This window comes from Engraulis encrasicolus, chromosome 16 (genome assembly GCF_034702125.1).
Source record: "Engraulis encrasicolus isolate BLACKSEA-1 chromosome 16, IST_EnEncr_1.0, whole genome shotgun sequence".
Taxonomy (NCBI): domain Eukaryota; kingdom Metazoa; phylum Chordata; class Actinopteri; order Clupeiformes; family Engraulidae; genus Engraulis; species Engraulis encrasicolus.
This window is the reverse complement of record NC_085872.1, coordinates 12,075,888-12,093,593: the sequence shown is the minus strand read 5'-3', so window position 1 is coordinate 12,093,593 and position 17,706 is coordinate 12,075,888. Positions and strand designations below refer to the sequence as shown.

General features: G+C 41.7%; 1 protein-coding gene across 3 annotated transcripts in view; it reads right to left on the bottom strand.

The window, feature by feature from the left end:
* The window catches only part of acsl1a (acyl-CoA synthetase long chain family member 1a), a 44,620-nt gene that overhangs the window by 6,108 nt on the left and 20,806 nt on the right, over positions 1-17,706 (bottom strand). For 2 of the 3 annotated variants that reach the window (XM_063218607.1, XM_063218605.1), the window contains exons 3-13: positions 15,749-15,866; positions 15,280-15,344; positions 14,520-14,621; positions 14,247-14,346; positions 12,210-12,385; positions 11,610-11,642; positions 11,456-11,507; positions 10,667-10,740; positions 6,754-6,831; positions 6,165-6,299; positions 5,230-5,364 (exon numbers count right to left, since the gene is read on the bottom strand). In XM_063218607.1, the coding sequence (XP_063074677.1) occupies positions 5,230-5,364; positions 6,165-6,299; positions 6,754-6,831; positions 10,667-10,740; positions 11,456-11,507; positions 11,610-11,642; positions 12,210-12,385; positions 14,247-14,346; positions 14,520-14,621; positions 15,280-15,344; positions 15,749-15,866 (1,068 nt within the window). Of the gene's footprint in view, positions 1-5,229; positions 5,365-6,164; positions 6,300-6,594; positions 6,673-6,753; positions 6,832-10,666; positions 10,741-11,455; positions 11,508-11,609; positions 11,643-12,209; positions 12,386-14,246; positions 14,347-14,519; positions 14,622-15,279; positions 15,345-15,748; positions 15,867-17,706 lie in introns of all 3 variants that reach the window. The other variant, XM_063218606.1, reaches the window with a different exon arrangement.

The following is a 17,706-nucleotide window of genomic DNA, read 5'->3' as shown; positions in this document are numbered from 1 at the left end:
TTTGGTGCAGGCTGTTCCTTGGTCATCACTGGAACCCATACATCGTCTTCCAAGTTCCAGCCATAGTCCTGTGGCGATGGTACCTCTGGGTTTGGAACAGTGTCATTGTTCCAGATCATTGCTTGGTAGTGTGCCCGCAAGATTGCTCGTTGCAGTGCAGCTTGTGTAGGTGGCAACCTCTCTGACTCGGCCTGTTTCTTTGTGAATAGCCACCATCTCAATTTTTCCATCTTGGTAGTCTTGGTCCCTGGCAGGTAAACCTTGCAGAGAAACTCTTCGAGACCATCATATATGGCATCACTTGGCCAGCGCATGGTTCCCAGACTTGTCAATGCAGATATCTCATTGCTATCATCCCTTGCGTCACGGAAGATCTTCCAGAAAGCAAGTTTGCCTCTGCCAGCAAAGCCCCCCGTGTTATCAGTTCCACTAAAGGCATGCAATCCTGGCAAAGCAGCTGCCTTGTTTGGCCCCAGAGCTTCGTAGATGGGTCCCAGAGGAATGACACGTTGCCACGACACGAATGACCCCCGTCCGCCCCGGGGGAAAAGGAAAAATTGACATGGTGGCTAAAGATGGTGGCTATTCACAAAGAAACAGGCCGAGTCAGAGAGGTTGCCACCTACACAAGCTGCACTGCAATGAGCAATCTTGCGGGCACACTACCAAGCAATGATCTGGAACAATGACACTGTTCCAAACCCAGAGGTACCATCGCCACAGGACTATGGCTGGAACTTGGAAGACGATGGGTTCCAGTGATGAGCAACAGCCTGCACCAAATGCGGTCATCCAGCTGGTGAAGTGCGGCTGTTCAAAATCCAAGTGTGACAATGCGAGGTGTTCATGTCGTAAAGCAGGACTCGGCTGCACAGAGTTATGTGACTGTGACCCCAGTGAGGGATGTGACAATCCTGAGCAGCCCACCACATCACTCTATGATGAAGAGGATGAAGACTCAGGAGATGACGAGGACGATGTTGAAAACTTCATATAAACTGTGTGCTAACTGAAAGCATGACACTCATTGCGTAATGTGTAACATCACATTTACAGCTCCAGGCCTTTTTATTAGAATACCATGAAAAAGTTGATTTATTTCCATAATTCCATCAATAATGTTAAACTGTCATGGATTGTAGATTCATGGCCCAGTTTTTTAACTATTCCAATCATTAAATTGTTTATTTTTACACATTTTGGTCTTCCAGCTCAAAAAAAACATGAATTGGGGAATTCACATCATTAGAATATTGTAATAAAATCACAATTTTCTTCATCAAAATTTGTTTCACATCAGTGCACATCAAATCAGTTGAACTTTGGTACTTTCTACACAACATGCAATGTTCAATACTTGGTTAGGACTCTCTCTGTCTTAATATTATTAATAATAACGGCCATGATGCGTTTAACATTAAAGTCAATGGCAGAAACAGTGCATGGGAGTAATGGAAGGCCAGATATCCTTGATGCTTTGCCGTCAGCTGTTTTTGTATGTATTTTGACCTGGTGTCCCACACTTCACTCTTCAATATACCCTGTAGATTTCCATGCCACGTTTTGGCGCTAACTCACCAGTTTAATTCTAAATAACCAGAAATTAAACCCCATTGAAAATGAATGGGGTTTTATTTCTGTTGAGTTAGAATTAAACTGGTGAGTTAACACCAAAACGTGGCATGGAAATCTACAGGGTATATTGAAGAGTGAAGTGTGGGGCACCAGGTCAACAAACAAGAACAGCTGACAGCAAAGCATCAAGGATATCTGGGCTTCCATAACTCCCATGCACTGTTTTTGCCATTGACTTCAATGTTAAACGCATCATGGCCATTATGAAGACAGAGAATGTCCTAACCAAGTATTGACCATTGCATGTTATGTAGAAAGTAGAGATGCACCGGATCCTGATTTTTAGGATCCTGCCGGATACCGGATCCACTGCTTAAGATCCTGCCGGATCCGGAACCGGATACCGGATCCTAAGAAAGGGTTGAAACACACAGCCTACTCGCACGCGTGGACCCTTTTTATCACGTTGGCTCAAACTATTTTTACTGAAAAGCCTCGGCTACCGGATCCTGGATCCTGGAACCGGATCCGGATAGTCTGAAAAACCCCTATTATCCTGCCGGATCCAGAACCGGAACCGGATCCGGTGCATCTCTAGTAGAAAGTACCAAATTTCAACTGATTTAATGTGACCCGAATTTTGATGAAGAAAAATTTGATTTTATAACAATATTCTAATAATGCGAATTCCCCAATTCATGTTTTTTTTGAGCTGGAAGGCCAACGTATATAAAAAGAAAAAAAATAATGATTGGAATAGTTAAAAAACTGGGCCATGAATCTACAATCCATGACAGTTTAACAGTATTGATGGAATTATGGAAATAAATCAACTTTTTCATGGTATTCTAATAAAAAGGCCTGGAGCTGTATAATATACATTGTGATTCGGAGTTCATTGTGATTTTCAGTTGATTTAGTCTACAAACATAAGATGATGCCTTTATTTCTATGCAGAGTCAATAAACGTATTCATTCCAGAAAAGATTACTGTTATCAGACCACTACTTCAGTTATCAGACTTTTCAGCAACGAATAGCATAATAAACAAATCATTATTTTCACCATTTATTACTAGCTTGCATAATTAACCCCTTCGCATTCCGACAGATTTGCCTGAATAACGCCTGAAAACGCCTCTCCAAATTGAAATGGTTGCTGTATCCCAACCCTTTGTGCTATTGAGATGAAAACACCCATTTTGGAAAGCAGACACCCTCTAGTTTCGTAATCTATTGTCAGTTTCACTGTAAAGGGTTCTGCTGAAAACTGGGAACTCTTTATATTTTGAAGTTTTTGTCATTTTTTCCCCTCGCCAAAGAAAAAAATATATACATAGACATTAAATAGTCCTTTTACTGTAATGTATCAGGTTATAGACATAATGGAACAAAGGCCACAAGTCTGAACAACTTGTATTTCAAATTTGAAAACAAAATATCAAAATTTGTGTTTTCTACACCATTTTATATGTGGGTATGCCTAGGCGTTTTTGCAAAGTCCTATTTTTGGAGACCAAAATGCTGTTATTTTCTTATATGCTTCACAATTTTTCCCTGCACAATATTTCAGACTGCCAACATGTTTTTTATTGTTATTTGGGGTGTCCTTGAGACAGTTGGATGGGTGGCTTGCTTTCATCAAAAAAATCCCACGGGACTTTTTAGGCTCCTTGACTATGAACGGAGAGGTGTCTCTTTAGTAGTTGGAGGTCATGTGACGTAGAGAACCAATAAAATCACTCCTTTCAACATGCCGATTACGACTAGCGAATCAGGAAACGCGTTACATTCAAATGGTTTTACAGACAAATATGCAATGGCAAGTTGAAGCCCCTGTGGGTTAGCAGTAGCAGCGGTGAAACACAGTATGGCTCTTAGTGGAATTAGTGGAGTGGGATAGCAGTTTTAAAAAAGTAATACAACAACTATGGTCCCGCTTGGAGGAAGCAACCCCCCGGGTTACCGGTAGCTTAATTTCTCCCCCTTCCTCGTTCACAGGCAGCCCGACGTTTCAGAATAGAATGTTCGACTTCGCTCAACTATCCGAGTTCATATGTGCCAGCGAGTTTTGTGTTCTCAACCAGGCGAGTTTTGCAACGGACGAGAGAGTTACTATCACGGTAGAAACAGCGAAATGACTTGAGGATATTTTAAACACGAGAGAGTCACAATCACGGGGGAAAACTAAATGGCCACACAAAAACGCATTGCCACACAAAAACGCAGACGCAGCGCACTAGTGCTGTCGTGTCTGTTCGTAGCGCTTGCTAAGATACCACACTCATTATGCAGAGGGAGAGCGCTCAAAAACGGGGAAATAGACAAAACCCAATTCACCTCAGATTCCACTGTAAACATAGGCTAGGCTATTTGTGCCTAATGATTTTAAAAATTATGACATTTTTAGCAGGGTTTGTTAAAAAAAAATCCATCCATCCATCTATCTTCATATTGTAACTCTGTAGCCTACTTATGCCGTGTGCGTAACCTTATTGCAGAAAAGGCTGGTATGTTGATCTTACTAGTCAAACACATACTGCCTAAAAGGCTACTAATTTGGTCTTTTCTACCAGCCAAACTGCTTGTAGTCAAGATGTGTTAGTTAGGTAGCCTACTGTCATGTCTTTTATAAAGAGCACATTTGGAAGACTAGTCTATAGCACATGAAATGCTCCAGGTCTTTTAAAATATAGCAACAATAATATAATAATAATAATAATAATAATAATAATAATAATTATTATTATTTTTATTGTTGTTGTTGCTATTATTATTGCTATTGTTATTATTTTAATTATTATTTTTTAAAGCTGAGTGCGTGTGTGTATGGGGTGGTGAAAAGATTTGGGTGCACATACATTTTGTGCTGGTGTACCTAAAAAAATGTTTAGGCGCACCAGTGCAACCAACGCAAAAGTTAGTCTGGAGTCCTGAAGTGCCAAGAAAAAGTCAAGAATCTGAATCAGATTGGACTGTTTGTTTTGTTAAAATTTAATTACTGTAACTTTTTCTGTTACTAGTAGTATTTTGTGCACATTCTGTACTCAAAGAAGAGTGAGATTACATTATTTTTGGTCTTTTATTTTATTGATTTTGGGACTTGTGCTTGTTGGTCACTGTTGTAAGTGGTCTAACATTCTAAAGTTGTACTTTTATAGCTTGTAATTCCATTGATATGGTCACAATGCTGTATTTGCTGTCTTGTTCAATGAAGACTGCGGTTTCAGACTGTTGAATCATCTCAGTTTATTCAAACCAGATTAATATAATAATTGCCCTATGAGCTAATTTTGTGCCTGGTCTATTTGGCTGCCTTAATTCCCTTCTACACTGTCCTTCTCCATGTCCAGGTGTTTGCCTGTCTTGCACCTTCCTTTGGAGGTCCATGTGAGGCTGATATACAGGTGGTATAACATAACAGTCCCCTTATTACATCCGTGGCATTACCACACGACTAATTTTTTTTTTTTTTTTTTTTCGCCCTCTCGCTTCAACTTTTTCCTGAAAAAATCCGAGAACCAACAAATTAAATTGGTGTGGCCTAAGTTCAGAAATCATTATCAAGCAAATTGAGTGTTTAATAAACTTTTAGCATCTGTCTTCGTCATTACACGATAAAAATGAAAAATAACAAGTAGGACCAATTCCATACCTGTACTTTACTGAAGATGAGCTTATCCCACATGCTGTCTTTCCTCACCACTCCACTCTTCATCTCTGCCTCCTTCCGCCTGGAGGCAAAGTCTAGGAGCCATCTCTTCAGAGGGGTGTTTGCTTGTCCAAATATCTAACACACACACACACACACACACACACACACACACACATTACATTACACTTATCTGATTCTTTTATCCAAAGTAACATGCAATTATTTACAGGGTATTGGTTACAGTTTGTGGAGCAGCATGGGGCTAGGTGCCTTGGTCCATGGCACCTCAGCAATGCAATGTGGTAGTGGAATGATGGGACTTGAACCTGCAACCCTTTGAATGAAATCCCATCTCCTTAACCATTAGGCCACGGTTGCCCATAACACACACACGTGCACACGCACACACATAAACACACACACACACACACACAATCCATGACACGAAAGTACATATATGAACATAAATATTAGCATAAACAACAGATGTTACGGTACCTGGAGTTGTTACATAATGTTAACATGTTTACATACAGTACTTCCATGTCATTAACAGTGACCAGTTAAATAGGGTAGTATATTAACAATGCTTGGACGGAACTGACTCTAAAGGTAACATCTCAAGTAGGGGTGCATTCCAATATGCGACCTTGCGTCCTCCACTTGTGCTTGTGGCCCACCTCCATGGAGAAAATAACAACGTTTTCCCGCTGTCAGCCTAGCCACAACAATATTTGGGGGACTATTCTTCATTCATCATCCAGTTTTCAAAAGAGAAAATTACTTAACAATTGAGCTTTTGCGAGATATTCAAATATAATGCTGTTGTCAGTAATGTCATCATGACATACTACTTCCTGGTACGAGGCCACAACCACAAGTGGAGGTCGCATATTGGAATGCACCCAAGGTGTACATATGGACAAAGTAACCACCTTGTCAAACATCCTGTTAAGTAGGCGGGGGACTACAGGGAATACGGTTGGCTGCAGGGTCTTCAAGTCATCCATCAACAGCCGAATGTCCCCCTGGAAATAGCCAATCCGTGCCCCGTGGATAAGAACGACGCCCTGGCCATTGGGGAAAGGACAGCGAGTTAGGAGTCTGCAAACATAACAGCCACAGTTTTGAATTTGAAGGATGCAATATGTGTGCAGCAGTGAAACAACCGGCAAACAAGTGTCAAACATCCAGATCCATCAACTAAGTTTCCAGATCATATGAAACACTATCAAGAGCGTGGATTTCCATTCAAACTTGCAGAAACAAACACACACACATGCGTACAATACATTTACTCACACTAAACTTCATAATTTGTCATATATGTTAGAAGTGTCATGTTATTTATATTGCAACACATACCTCTACTACTCTCTCAAACATGTGAGCTAGAGGCAAATAGGACATATGAATGTCACTCTGGTCCAGCATGCAGTGCACCTGAAAAAAGACACACAAACACACACACCAGAAAACCACAGGCGCAGACATGCCAAAGGTCAAACCAAACCAAAGGCCTACCTCTACCACCCTCTCAAACATGTGAGCCAAGGGCAGGAAGGAGATGAGCACATCCTGACAGCTGGGCTTCAATATACCCTATCAGTACACCCACGCAGCCAGCGCACAGCAGAAGCAGGAAGGAGACAGGAAGTGAAACACACACAGAAAATGAAGAAGAGACAGACATGGTCACCGTTTCTCAATGTCAAGTGTTCTAGCCTTGGTAGTGCGTGAAGCGCCCAGTGATTGGATACTCTTTGGTGAACTCCGCAGACTATCCAATCACCGGGCGTTTCATGCACTACCAAGGCTAGAACACTTGACATTGATGATGATGACGATGAGACTCACTACAGAGAAGAAGTAGACCTGCTGGCCAGATGGTGCAAAGACAACAACCTCCTGCTGAATGTCAACAAGACCAAGGAGATTGTTGTCAACTTCCAAAGGGTCCAAAAACAACTGCCACCACTGACCATCGACGGCGATGCTGTGGAGAGAGTGAGCAGCACCAAGTTCCTTGGAGTGCACATCAGCGACGACCTCTCTTGGACCACCAACACTACATCACTGGCGAAGAAGGCCCATCAGCGTCTCTACTTCCTGCGCAAACTAAAGAAGGCAAGTGCTACACCCTCCATCATGACAACATTCTACAGAGGAACCATAGAGAGCGTCGTGTCCAACTGCATCACAGTGTGGGGAGGAAGCTGCACGGAGAAAAACAGGAAGACACTCCAGCGTGTTGTGAACACAGCGAAGAAGATCATTGGAGTACCACTCCCCTCCCTGCAGGACATTTACACCACACGCCTCACCCGGAAAGCACTGATGATCATCAAAGACACAAGCCACCCTGCACACAAACTGTTCAGCCTCCTGCCCTCTGGAAAGAGGTACAGGCGCCTCCGTTCCCGTACCACCCGGCTGGCGAGCAGCACAATGCACCAAGCGATCAAGATGCTGAACACTCAACCCACTCTCCCTCCACTGTCAGCCTCTAGCCAGCAAGGCCACTGACAACCCCCACCCCCCACCCCCCCCCACTGTCAGCCTCTAGCCAGCAAGGCCACTGACAACCCCCCCCCCACCCCCCACCACCATATCTGCGACTGAACATTCCACCTGCACTACTATACTTGTGACTGAACTTTCAACCTGCACTAACTCAAAACAATGCACACACACACACACACACACACACACACACACACACACACACACACACACACACACACACACAAGCACACTGCACTTTCTGCACTAAACCCAAACATACACACACTGACACACACACACACACACACACACACACACACACACACACAGACACAGACACACGAACACACACACAAGACGCACACCGCACCTTCTACCTGCACTAAACACATACACACACACACACACACACACACACACACACACACACACACACACACACACACACACACACACACACACACTGCTGCTGGTGTACTTGACAGACCTTTTTATATTTATTTTTCTTCAAAATGCTACTATTACCATGTCAGAACGCTATAAAGGACTTTTTTTAGGAAAAGCACAAAACACAACAAATACCTCTTAATGTATGTCCTCTACAAGTCTTCTGTTGTCCAGTCTTGCACTTTAAATGTCTGTATGAGCACTGTCTATGTCCATACTGTCTTAAGTCCATGTATAAGTACTGTCTATGTCTATACTGTCTATGTCCTTACCTTAATTAGTCTATGTCTGTATGGGAAAGCAAGAAATGTAATTTCAAATTCTTTGTATGACCAGTGCATGTAAAGAAATTGACAATAAAACCTACTTGACTTGATTGGGAAATAGTGAGAGGGTACTTCTCAAAGTGAAGTGTCGTAACCTTGCTAGGACGAGTAACACCCAGTTATTGGATACTTTTTGGTGAAATCTGCGAAAAATAGGCGTTACTCGTCCTAGCAAGGCTGGGACACTTCTCTTCACTTTGAGAAATACCCACAGAGGTCAACAACACGATGAAAGGAAGGCAGCGAATAATGACTGGGGTGGGGTATGGTATTATGGTCTGGATAACGCAAGATAACAGGTGGAGGGGAAAGAAGATTGACACAGAGAAAATAGATGAACTTTCAGCAGCAGTGAACAATGACGTAAATCAGATGTTGCAGGCATCGCGCCCACTTTTTAAAATGGTTCAAGACAAGCATCCTGTAACAGGAATAATGTTGCTCATCCCTCATTTTTGTGGAATAAGGACATAAGTAAGAAAATACTAGCTGATACAACAAGGATGATTCTGCTGATACTCAACTATTTTCTAGGTTGGGTTGATTCCCTCCCCTTGCTTACACAGCATTTCTCAAATAAAAGTGAAGGGTTCTAGCCTTCCTACAACGAGTAATGCCTGTTTTCGTGGATTTCACCAAAGATTATCCAATAGTAACCTCTAGAGCTCTACGTGTAATGAATAATTGGATATATACCCCTGAGAAAAATGTGCGTTACTCTGCCAAGGCTAGAACACTTCACACTGAGAAGTGCCCGTTGTCTGTCTTGATTATGTGTGACGTCATGAAGTTGTTTATCTCAACGATTGCTCCCATTGGTCAAGAACAACGAGCAGCAACAAAGAAACACACATGTGCTGTCCCTAAGCTGGACCAGCAAGCTTGCCGATTGCTTTTAGCGCTTTAGTTGATGTTCTAAACTCGAAATTTCTTGTCATTGTTGTTCCAGATTGCTTAACAGGGGTACGTTTTATTCAAAGATTATGTCTGGGACAGACACAAACGGAGCAAGTGGTGATTTCGTTGACGCAAGGCGAGAGGATGAACCAGGGTAATGATCTTGGCTACTGTTCCTGTTTTTGTCATCCGATGCACTAATTTAAAAGGGAGAAGCTTCCAAGAAAAAAAAAAAAACATACATTGAAAAACGCTCCAAAATCGAGTTTGATTTATCATTTCCAACTGAGGATGTAAATTATATTCTACTTGGGCTCAAGTATGCAAATGCTATTTGGATAACTGACATTGCATATATGAGACTGCATGGCTGTGCAGAATCCACTTCCTGCTTTCAGTCTCTATACTATTAGGTGGCACAGCAGATAACAAGCTTGGTCTGGATGTGTGTGTGATGGGTGCATGTATGCAAGGCTGGACTGGCCATCTGACAAAGCGGGCATTTCCCAGTGGGCCTGCACACTCATGGGCCCCTATTTTCAGAAATGTAAAGAAAAAAAAGAAAAAACTTTTTTTAACATTTCTGAAAAAAGGGCCCACGAGGGTGCGGGGCACACCGGAGAGTCAGTTCTAAGCCACTAATTATGATGGGTCCCTTTAAGCCAAAAGTGCCCGGGCCCCTTTTCTCCCCCAGTCCAGTCCTGCATGTATGGATGTGCTTGTGGTAGTGCATGTTGCTAGAAATGACTTGAGAGGATGCATGTAGACATGATTAGAGGAGTCCTGGTCTGCAAACCATTCACAATGACCCCATTGAGTCCAGCCCACTGATGACGGTTTTAGAAACAAGGAATTCTTTTCAACTTATCTACATCATCTGTCCAGTTCAGCCTGGGCTCGGTTTGAGAACGCATTATATAAACTGCATTCATTATATAAACTGCAAAGGAGGGGGTTACGTGTGAGATGTGGCTATACATGCAGTTACAGTACATGACATGAATCTAAAAAAAATCCATATGCATCTAAAGTCAGTGAGGGTGTTTGCAGTTAGGTTTTGTTTCCATGAAAAACCAACCTACAATGTATGCTCTCAAATGAGGCATGTGGCTTTTGTTCAGTTACTGTAATTGTAAATGTAGCCTTCAGATTTTAACTAAATAGCATCCAAAACATGGGAAACTGAATGCATATCTAGAATTTCCTAAAAAAAAATCTATATGAAACTGCTGATACTTGCGGCTGAAGAGAGTGCAGCTCACCTGTGTTACTCTGATGAAAGCAGCAGTATTGGACACAACGTTTCTATGCGTTAGCATTGCACCCTTCGGGTTTCCTGTTAAGAAGAAAGAAGCAGAACTTAACCCCTTAGCGCAGAGCCTATGTTATAAACTTACCGTCACCAAAATTGTAATGGCTATGTCTTGGCCTGTTACTTAAGGCTCTCTGTACTGTCGTAGCAATGTCATTATGATGTAGTTGACTATTTTCCGCAAATAGTGAACAGGCTCGCGGGAGACCCCATTTGCAGTAAGAGGCTCCGTTGCCACATCTGAGCTTGGCAGCAATGAAACATCCAGGGCAAGCATCCACAACAATCTTTGTGTGTGCAATGTGCATTTGGCGTCTTAAAGAATGTTTGTGTGTGTGTGTGTGTGTGTGTGTGTGTGTGTGTGTGTGTGTGTGTGTGTGTGTGTGTGTGTGTGTGTGTGTGTGTGTGTGTGTGTTGTTTTGTGTGTGTGTGTGTGTGTGTGTGTGTGTGTGTGTGTGTGTGTGTGTGTGTGTGTGTGTGTGTGTGTGTGTGTGCGTGCGTGCGTGTGTTATAAGGGGTGTTAAGAGTTAGGAGTCTATTGCACACTGATCATGTGACTCAGTCCTATCAACAAAAGGCTTTTAGTGTCCTGGTCATTGCCTAGTTCAAACATGATGAATGTCTTCATTTCACATATCTTCCACTCACACACCATGACCATGAGAGAGAGAGAGAGAGAGAGAGAGAGAGAGAGAGAGAGAGAGAGAGAGAGAGAGAGAGAGCACTTAGACTGAGTTACCTGTGGTTCCACTGGTAAAGCAGATAATGGCCAGATCTTGTGGTTTGGGCGGCTGGGGAGGTATATTGACACAAGTTATGACAAGACCTTCAGCTCAAACCTCTGACTCTAATATTTTATCTTCTGGACTGCCTGCCTACACTACAGTACTCACCAAAGGTTCTTTGTGGTTAGCCTTTCCTTGTTCCTGAGGAAACATAACATGGTTATGAAAATAAGCGGTCACTTGAAATACAAGTCAAAAAGAAAGAAAACATTGAAAGATTAAACAAGAACTTTTGAAGTTTAAATGTGCCCTGTGTAATATTTTAGCAGTTGCCTGCTGAATGCATGCTGTCCATTCACAAATGTTACCTTTTTGATGAATACTTACCACCACCATCAATTTCTAAGTATTCATTATGACTGCACTGGAAATTTTGGATTCTCCCAGTTCGATCTATCAATTACATGACTGTCCAAAAGCACATTCTGAATGAGGACTGGGCACCGTGCACTAGCTTTGCCAAAACATGACCAGAATTATGAATCATTTAGTAAATTGACTGATTGATTGATTGATTGATTGATTGATTGATTGATTGATTGATTGATTGATTGATTGATTGATTCGAGGTGAGGTCTGCAAAGTAGGAGCTTTGAAAATGTATTGCAATTCGATGGTAACTTGTGAAATCCATTGTCTTCTTGTGAGCAGTCCAACTGCAATGCTGAAACTGAAAGTATCTGAAACTGATATGAGACTGAGACCCACCACCAGGTCCTTGAGGCTGATGACCTCGATGCCACAGGTCTGCGCCTGGGCCACCAGGTCGCTGTCAAAGGCCTCCATCAGGACGATGGTGCGGATGGTGTGCTGACGGTTCGAGACACATTCCAGGATCAGCTGGGCCTTGTTAGGCACGTCGCAAATGATCGTGCCGATGGAAGCTGCAAACATTGAATAGGAGTTATTCATACAGTAAAGTAAATTAAGACATAGCCATAAACAAATTTGACGACAGTAAGGTTATAACATAGGTTCTGCGCTAAGGGGTTAATCTGTTACTTAAGGCTGTCGGTACTGTCATAGCAATGTTGTTGTGATGTAGTTGAATATTTTCAGCAAATAGTGAATAGGCCCGCCGGCGACCCCATATGCAGTAAGAGGCTACTCCAGATTCGTACACTTCAGGGTTTAACTTTTTGAAATGTGGTCGGTCACAACGAGTTCCATTCTACTTTCTTTGTAAGTTAAGGCATTGATAGAAAATGCACAAAGAATTAAGCGAATGAGCGAATGTAGGCTGTTGCACCACACTGTTACGTAGTAAGCACATAGAGATAAGACATTACCGTAGTTCTGTTTTTATAATCATGTAGACAACCGTAACTTTACCAATTGGTGCCTACAGAAATGGTTTTGCATATTAGAGTAGATCATGAGTATGGTAGAGATCGGGGGTGAATTTCTCGACAGCGTAGTTGTTAGCCAGTTGGCAACTTGGGTAGTTGCTAATGGGAAATTGAATTGCAAACAACAAAGTAGCTAACATAGTTAGCAATTTCGAAAAATGCACCCCAAGCGAGATAATACAAAATAATACCGTACATGATATATACAGTATGTTTCACAAAGACAAAGCCTGCAGCATTCACACTGTATGCCTGCTAAGTAGAACTTAATATTTGAACATTACACAAATCCTCATATCTACAGCGCTCTGCAATAATGAGTACACCCCTATTGAAAAGTAACATTTTGAACGATATTTCAAAAAATTCCATAACATGCACAATATGTTTAATGCAACATCTGTTGAGCTTACATCTGAAAAGTAATGGGGTTAATAACACAACTTAGGGGACATATTTTTCCTTTTTTAAATTATGGTGGTGCAAAAAGAAGTACAGCCCTATGTTAAGCCTCCATAGAGAGGATCCTGATCTGCTTCAGTAGTCACAGTACATGTTGACATGCATGTCTCTTTTAGTGAAATTCAACTTTCCAATGTTGTTGGCATTTATGCAGCGCCAAACCATATGAGTCCCACGACCATGCTTGACTTTAAGCTTTGGACACTTCTTTGCATTACTCACTTGGTTACCACCACGCATGCTTGACACCGTCTAAAGCGAATTTGTTGATCTTGGTGTCATCAGAGACAAATAGACTAAGGATATGGATTGCTGAAACTATGTCCTGTGGTCTGATGACACCAAGATAAAAACAAATTAGCTTTAGATGGTGTTGAGCATGTGTGGTGGTAACCAAGTAAATAATACAAAGAAAAGTGTATTGCATCTTACAGCACAAGTGTCCTGTATGTGTCAGGTAGTGGTTGTAGGCCAGTAGCCCTCCTCCCCTCCCCTCCCCTCCCCCTCCTCTGGCCATAAATATATTGTAAATATGCTAGCTAGATCAATGTCATCCTAATAGATGTCGTAGGTCTCAAGAATCTCCTCTACTGTTTGTGCCTAGGGTCAGGTCTAAACAGGGTAAAATGGCATTTAGTCATTATGCTGCAAAATGATGGAACCAACTTCCTGTCCAATTTAGAACTGCCCCAACAGTATCTTGTTTTAAAAAGAAATTAAAAACAGCTTTATTCTCATCTGCCTTTGGTGATAGTTAGTTAATTACATGCTATCCATAACACAATATAGTTTCTTTTTTCTTCTCTTTTCTCAACTTATTAGCACATTGAATGACATTCGTGTATGATAATGTACTATATAAGTACATTTTGATTGATTAATTGATTGATTGATTGATTGATTGATTGATTGATTGATTGATTGATTGACATACCCTTCTCGATGATGTAGTCGATGGCCTCTGTCCCAAGTGTGTCGTAGAGAGGAACGGCCACCAGAGAGTATGTGTAACACGCCAACTCCGAGATTGTCCACTACATTAGACACAAAACATGACATCTCTACAAAACCCATCCATGCATTTTGTACTATGGTCTTCTTTAACACGTGTGGTATGTTTTTGTTTTAATACATACTAATCTAAAGAAATGAACGATGAAAATGACAGCAGACCCTGGGGAACACATGTGCAACAGACTGTCCTTACCTCTGGACGATTCTGTGCAAAGATACCGATGAACTTATCACCGCTCTGGGAGTGACCTCTTTGGAGAAGAGCTGAGCCTATGTTCTCTGCCATGGCTTGTACCTGTGCAGGTGAGAGATTTTAAGACCGAATGTATCACCCACTTGATCATGTCAGGGTTGGTGAAATAGCTCCAGATTACATCAGCCTGTAGTGATATTGTACCATTTTTGGAAATTACACCTCTCCTTGAGTTCAATGATTGAGTTTTACCTTTCTTCTGTACTTTCTGTTGTTCTCTGAGTACGGCAGTGTAAATTTTACCTCCAAGCTAACAGTTAACATTGAGTCCTATGAGACCAGCTATCCGCCAGCTGGTCTCATAGGACTCAATGTTAACTGCTAGCTTGGAAGTAAAATTTGTAATGCCAGTCTCATAGTACTCAATGCTAACTGCTAGCTTGGAGGTAAAATTTGCACTGCCATACTCAGAAAACGGTTGAAAGTGCAGGAGAAAGGTAAATCGCAATCATCTAACTCGAGGAGGAGTGTAAAAGAAGTTATTTCAAAAAATGGGACAGTATCACTTTAACATAAATAGTGAGGACAGAAATGTAGATATCATCATGTACATTACAAACAAATCAAGATGAACCCATCTCATCGGAAAAGTTGATGTGTTCATCGTCCAAAGCATCTAATGACCCAATTCACAATTATATGTTACTTAACAACCAGACTCAGTTCAGGCACACAAATGCACAAATAAAGGGGGCCATACCTCTTTATATGACATCCATTCATAAGGCAAATTGGGTTTTCTGGAGCCAAGGCAAGGCCCATTATCTGGGGAGTAAATAGTATTATTGTTGTTGTTATTGTCATAATATTAAGAAGCATGTGGTGGAACTAAGCACACATGGACTGCACAAATACAAATAAAACATATATGTGCGTGACTGTAAATGACTGCAAGTAATTGTCTTATCCGTCCTTGTCTCTGTAAGGAATCATTTGCTACGTTTACATGACGCTTTTAATTCCAAATTAATAATTCCGAATTAAATAGTTCAGGCGAGTTTGCTTTGATCTTTCATTTCATTCCGAATTGTAAAGTGTTTCACAAGTGTTTCAGGACGTTTTCAAAGTGGAATTAAGCTTTATTCACAATCAAAATGAGTTCATTCGGAATTAAATGTCTCACGTACATGTAGCCATTGTTAGTGAGGCGCTAAGTAAGATCTACTTACTGGACACTCTCACTCCTCGCGTGAACACCTCATACAACGTTTGTGCATCGTCATAGAAATGAGTCATCAAGTCTTGGCCCTCCTCCAGCAGAACGGAGCCCCTGATGAATTCGTTCCCCTGTTGGCACAAACATATACGGTATGTCACTGATAGAACTGGGACTCTACGCATCATCCCTCAGCTTGCAGGTGCCTCACAGTGGGACAAACATCACTGGAAAGGAGAGGCTTTTTTGTCACTGATGTCATCAATTATAGAGGAAGTCTGATGCCATGTTGCTCCCTTGCAGTTTTGTGTCATCACTGGACACCAGGGCTTTGAACCGGTTCAAGGAACGAAAACGAAAACCAGGAACTTTTGTATTTTACAGGGAACAGAAATGAAACCGGAAACTTTATTATTTTTTATGTTCTGGAACGGGAACACATATTTAAAAATAATGATAAACGGTTAATACCGTTCCTCAAACAACAACAAAAAGTAAATATTTTCCTGCGTACGTTACCATGACGGCTGAGGTTCACGTCCTGAAACAGACATCAGACATTCTCTGACGGAATGGAGAGAGAGCTGTGGATTACAAAGTCTCCACTACACATCTTAAATAAGAGAAACCACTGTCATACAAAAGGACAGAGTTTCCATTCCATCATTGTAAGACATTGCAGAGAAGCGTGTGTAAAGCGCACCGAGAATGTTCTACGTTATTGGGCATCCATGGCCGCTTCAAATCACAAACACACAATGTCCATCATAGCGCTCCCCGTGACCCAAGTCAGGGTGGAGCGCGCATTTTCATCATTGAGGTTTATTCTCTGCTTCTCGCTTAGGTCGTCCCTGAATGACAAAATTCTTGAAGATATTCATTTCATCCGCTTGAATAAACTGTTTGGCTCATTTGCACTTCCGTCTTTCTTGGTTAATTAACGTCAGTTAGGCCTATGGGGAGTAATCTGCTGACAGGAACGAAATTAACCGTTCCGGGAACAATATTTTTTTGTTCTAACCGATTCCGGAACGTCAATTTATTGGTGGAACTCATAACCAGAAACGTTATAATTCTGTTTCTGTTCGGAACGGAACGTTTGGAAAAAAAATAACGGTTCAAAGCCCTGCTGGACACTGGATCTTACTATGTGCTCAGATACACATGAGAATGAAACGAAGACCAGACTGGTCGAAGCGTTGTGTAAAATAAACTGTGAGCAGCAACAGCGTGCAGACCACCTTTTTTTGTTTCATCGCGTTTAGTACAGCACCTGTTTTACCTGGATGTCTTCAAACGCTATTGCTGGTAGGAACACCCGCATGACAAGCACCTGATATGGATGCTGTCGCTATTAGACATCTTTCTGTTGCTTCACCATAAATGAGTCAAGCATTCTACACTGTTTGCAGAATTATTGGGCAAGCGAGTTTTTTGACCATATCATGAATTTTATGCATATTTTCCCATTCAAAATGATACGAATATGAAAACCTATTGGATGCAGGTAATGCATATTATTGTAGTTAGAAAGCTTGTGACCTAAGAAGCCCAATAATGTACATTGGGTGTGCACAATTAGGCCTAGTTACTGGACAACTTTGTTTTCCTCTGGGAAAATGGGCCACAAAAAAGAACTAACAACTAAAACCTATAAAGTGAAGTGACATTAAAGCCCAACAGGGAAACTCCAACTCCCATTGTCATTGTGACACAGCACAGCACAGATTGGGAGTTGAACCAGTTGAACCTTTGGGGTATAAGTCTGAGGCTAACCGCTTACACATGAATGCCCACATAAACAATCTGTACAAGAGTCACCCTCACCAGTTCATAAAACCATTGACAGCTCTATCTTTAGAGACCTTTTGACTTCGGTTTCCTGCTGAGTGGTTGTCAGGTTTCAGTGTTTCTTGCCATGCCTCTGAGTGCTGAATACCTTGTTCTTCTGGACACTCGCTGTAGGTTTCA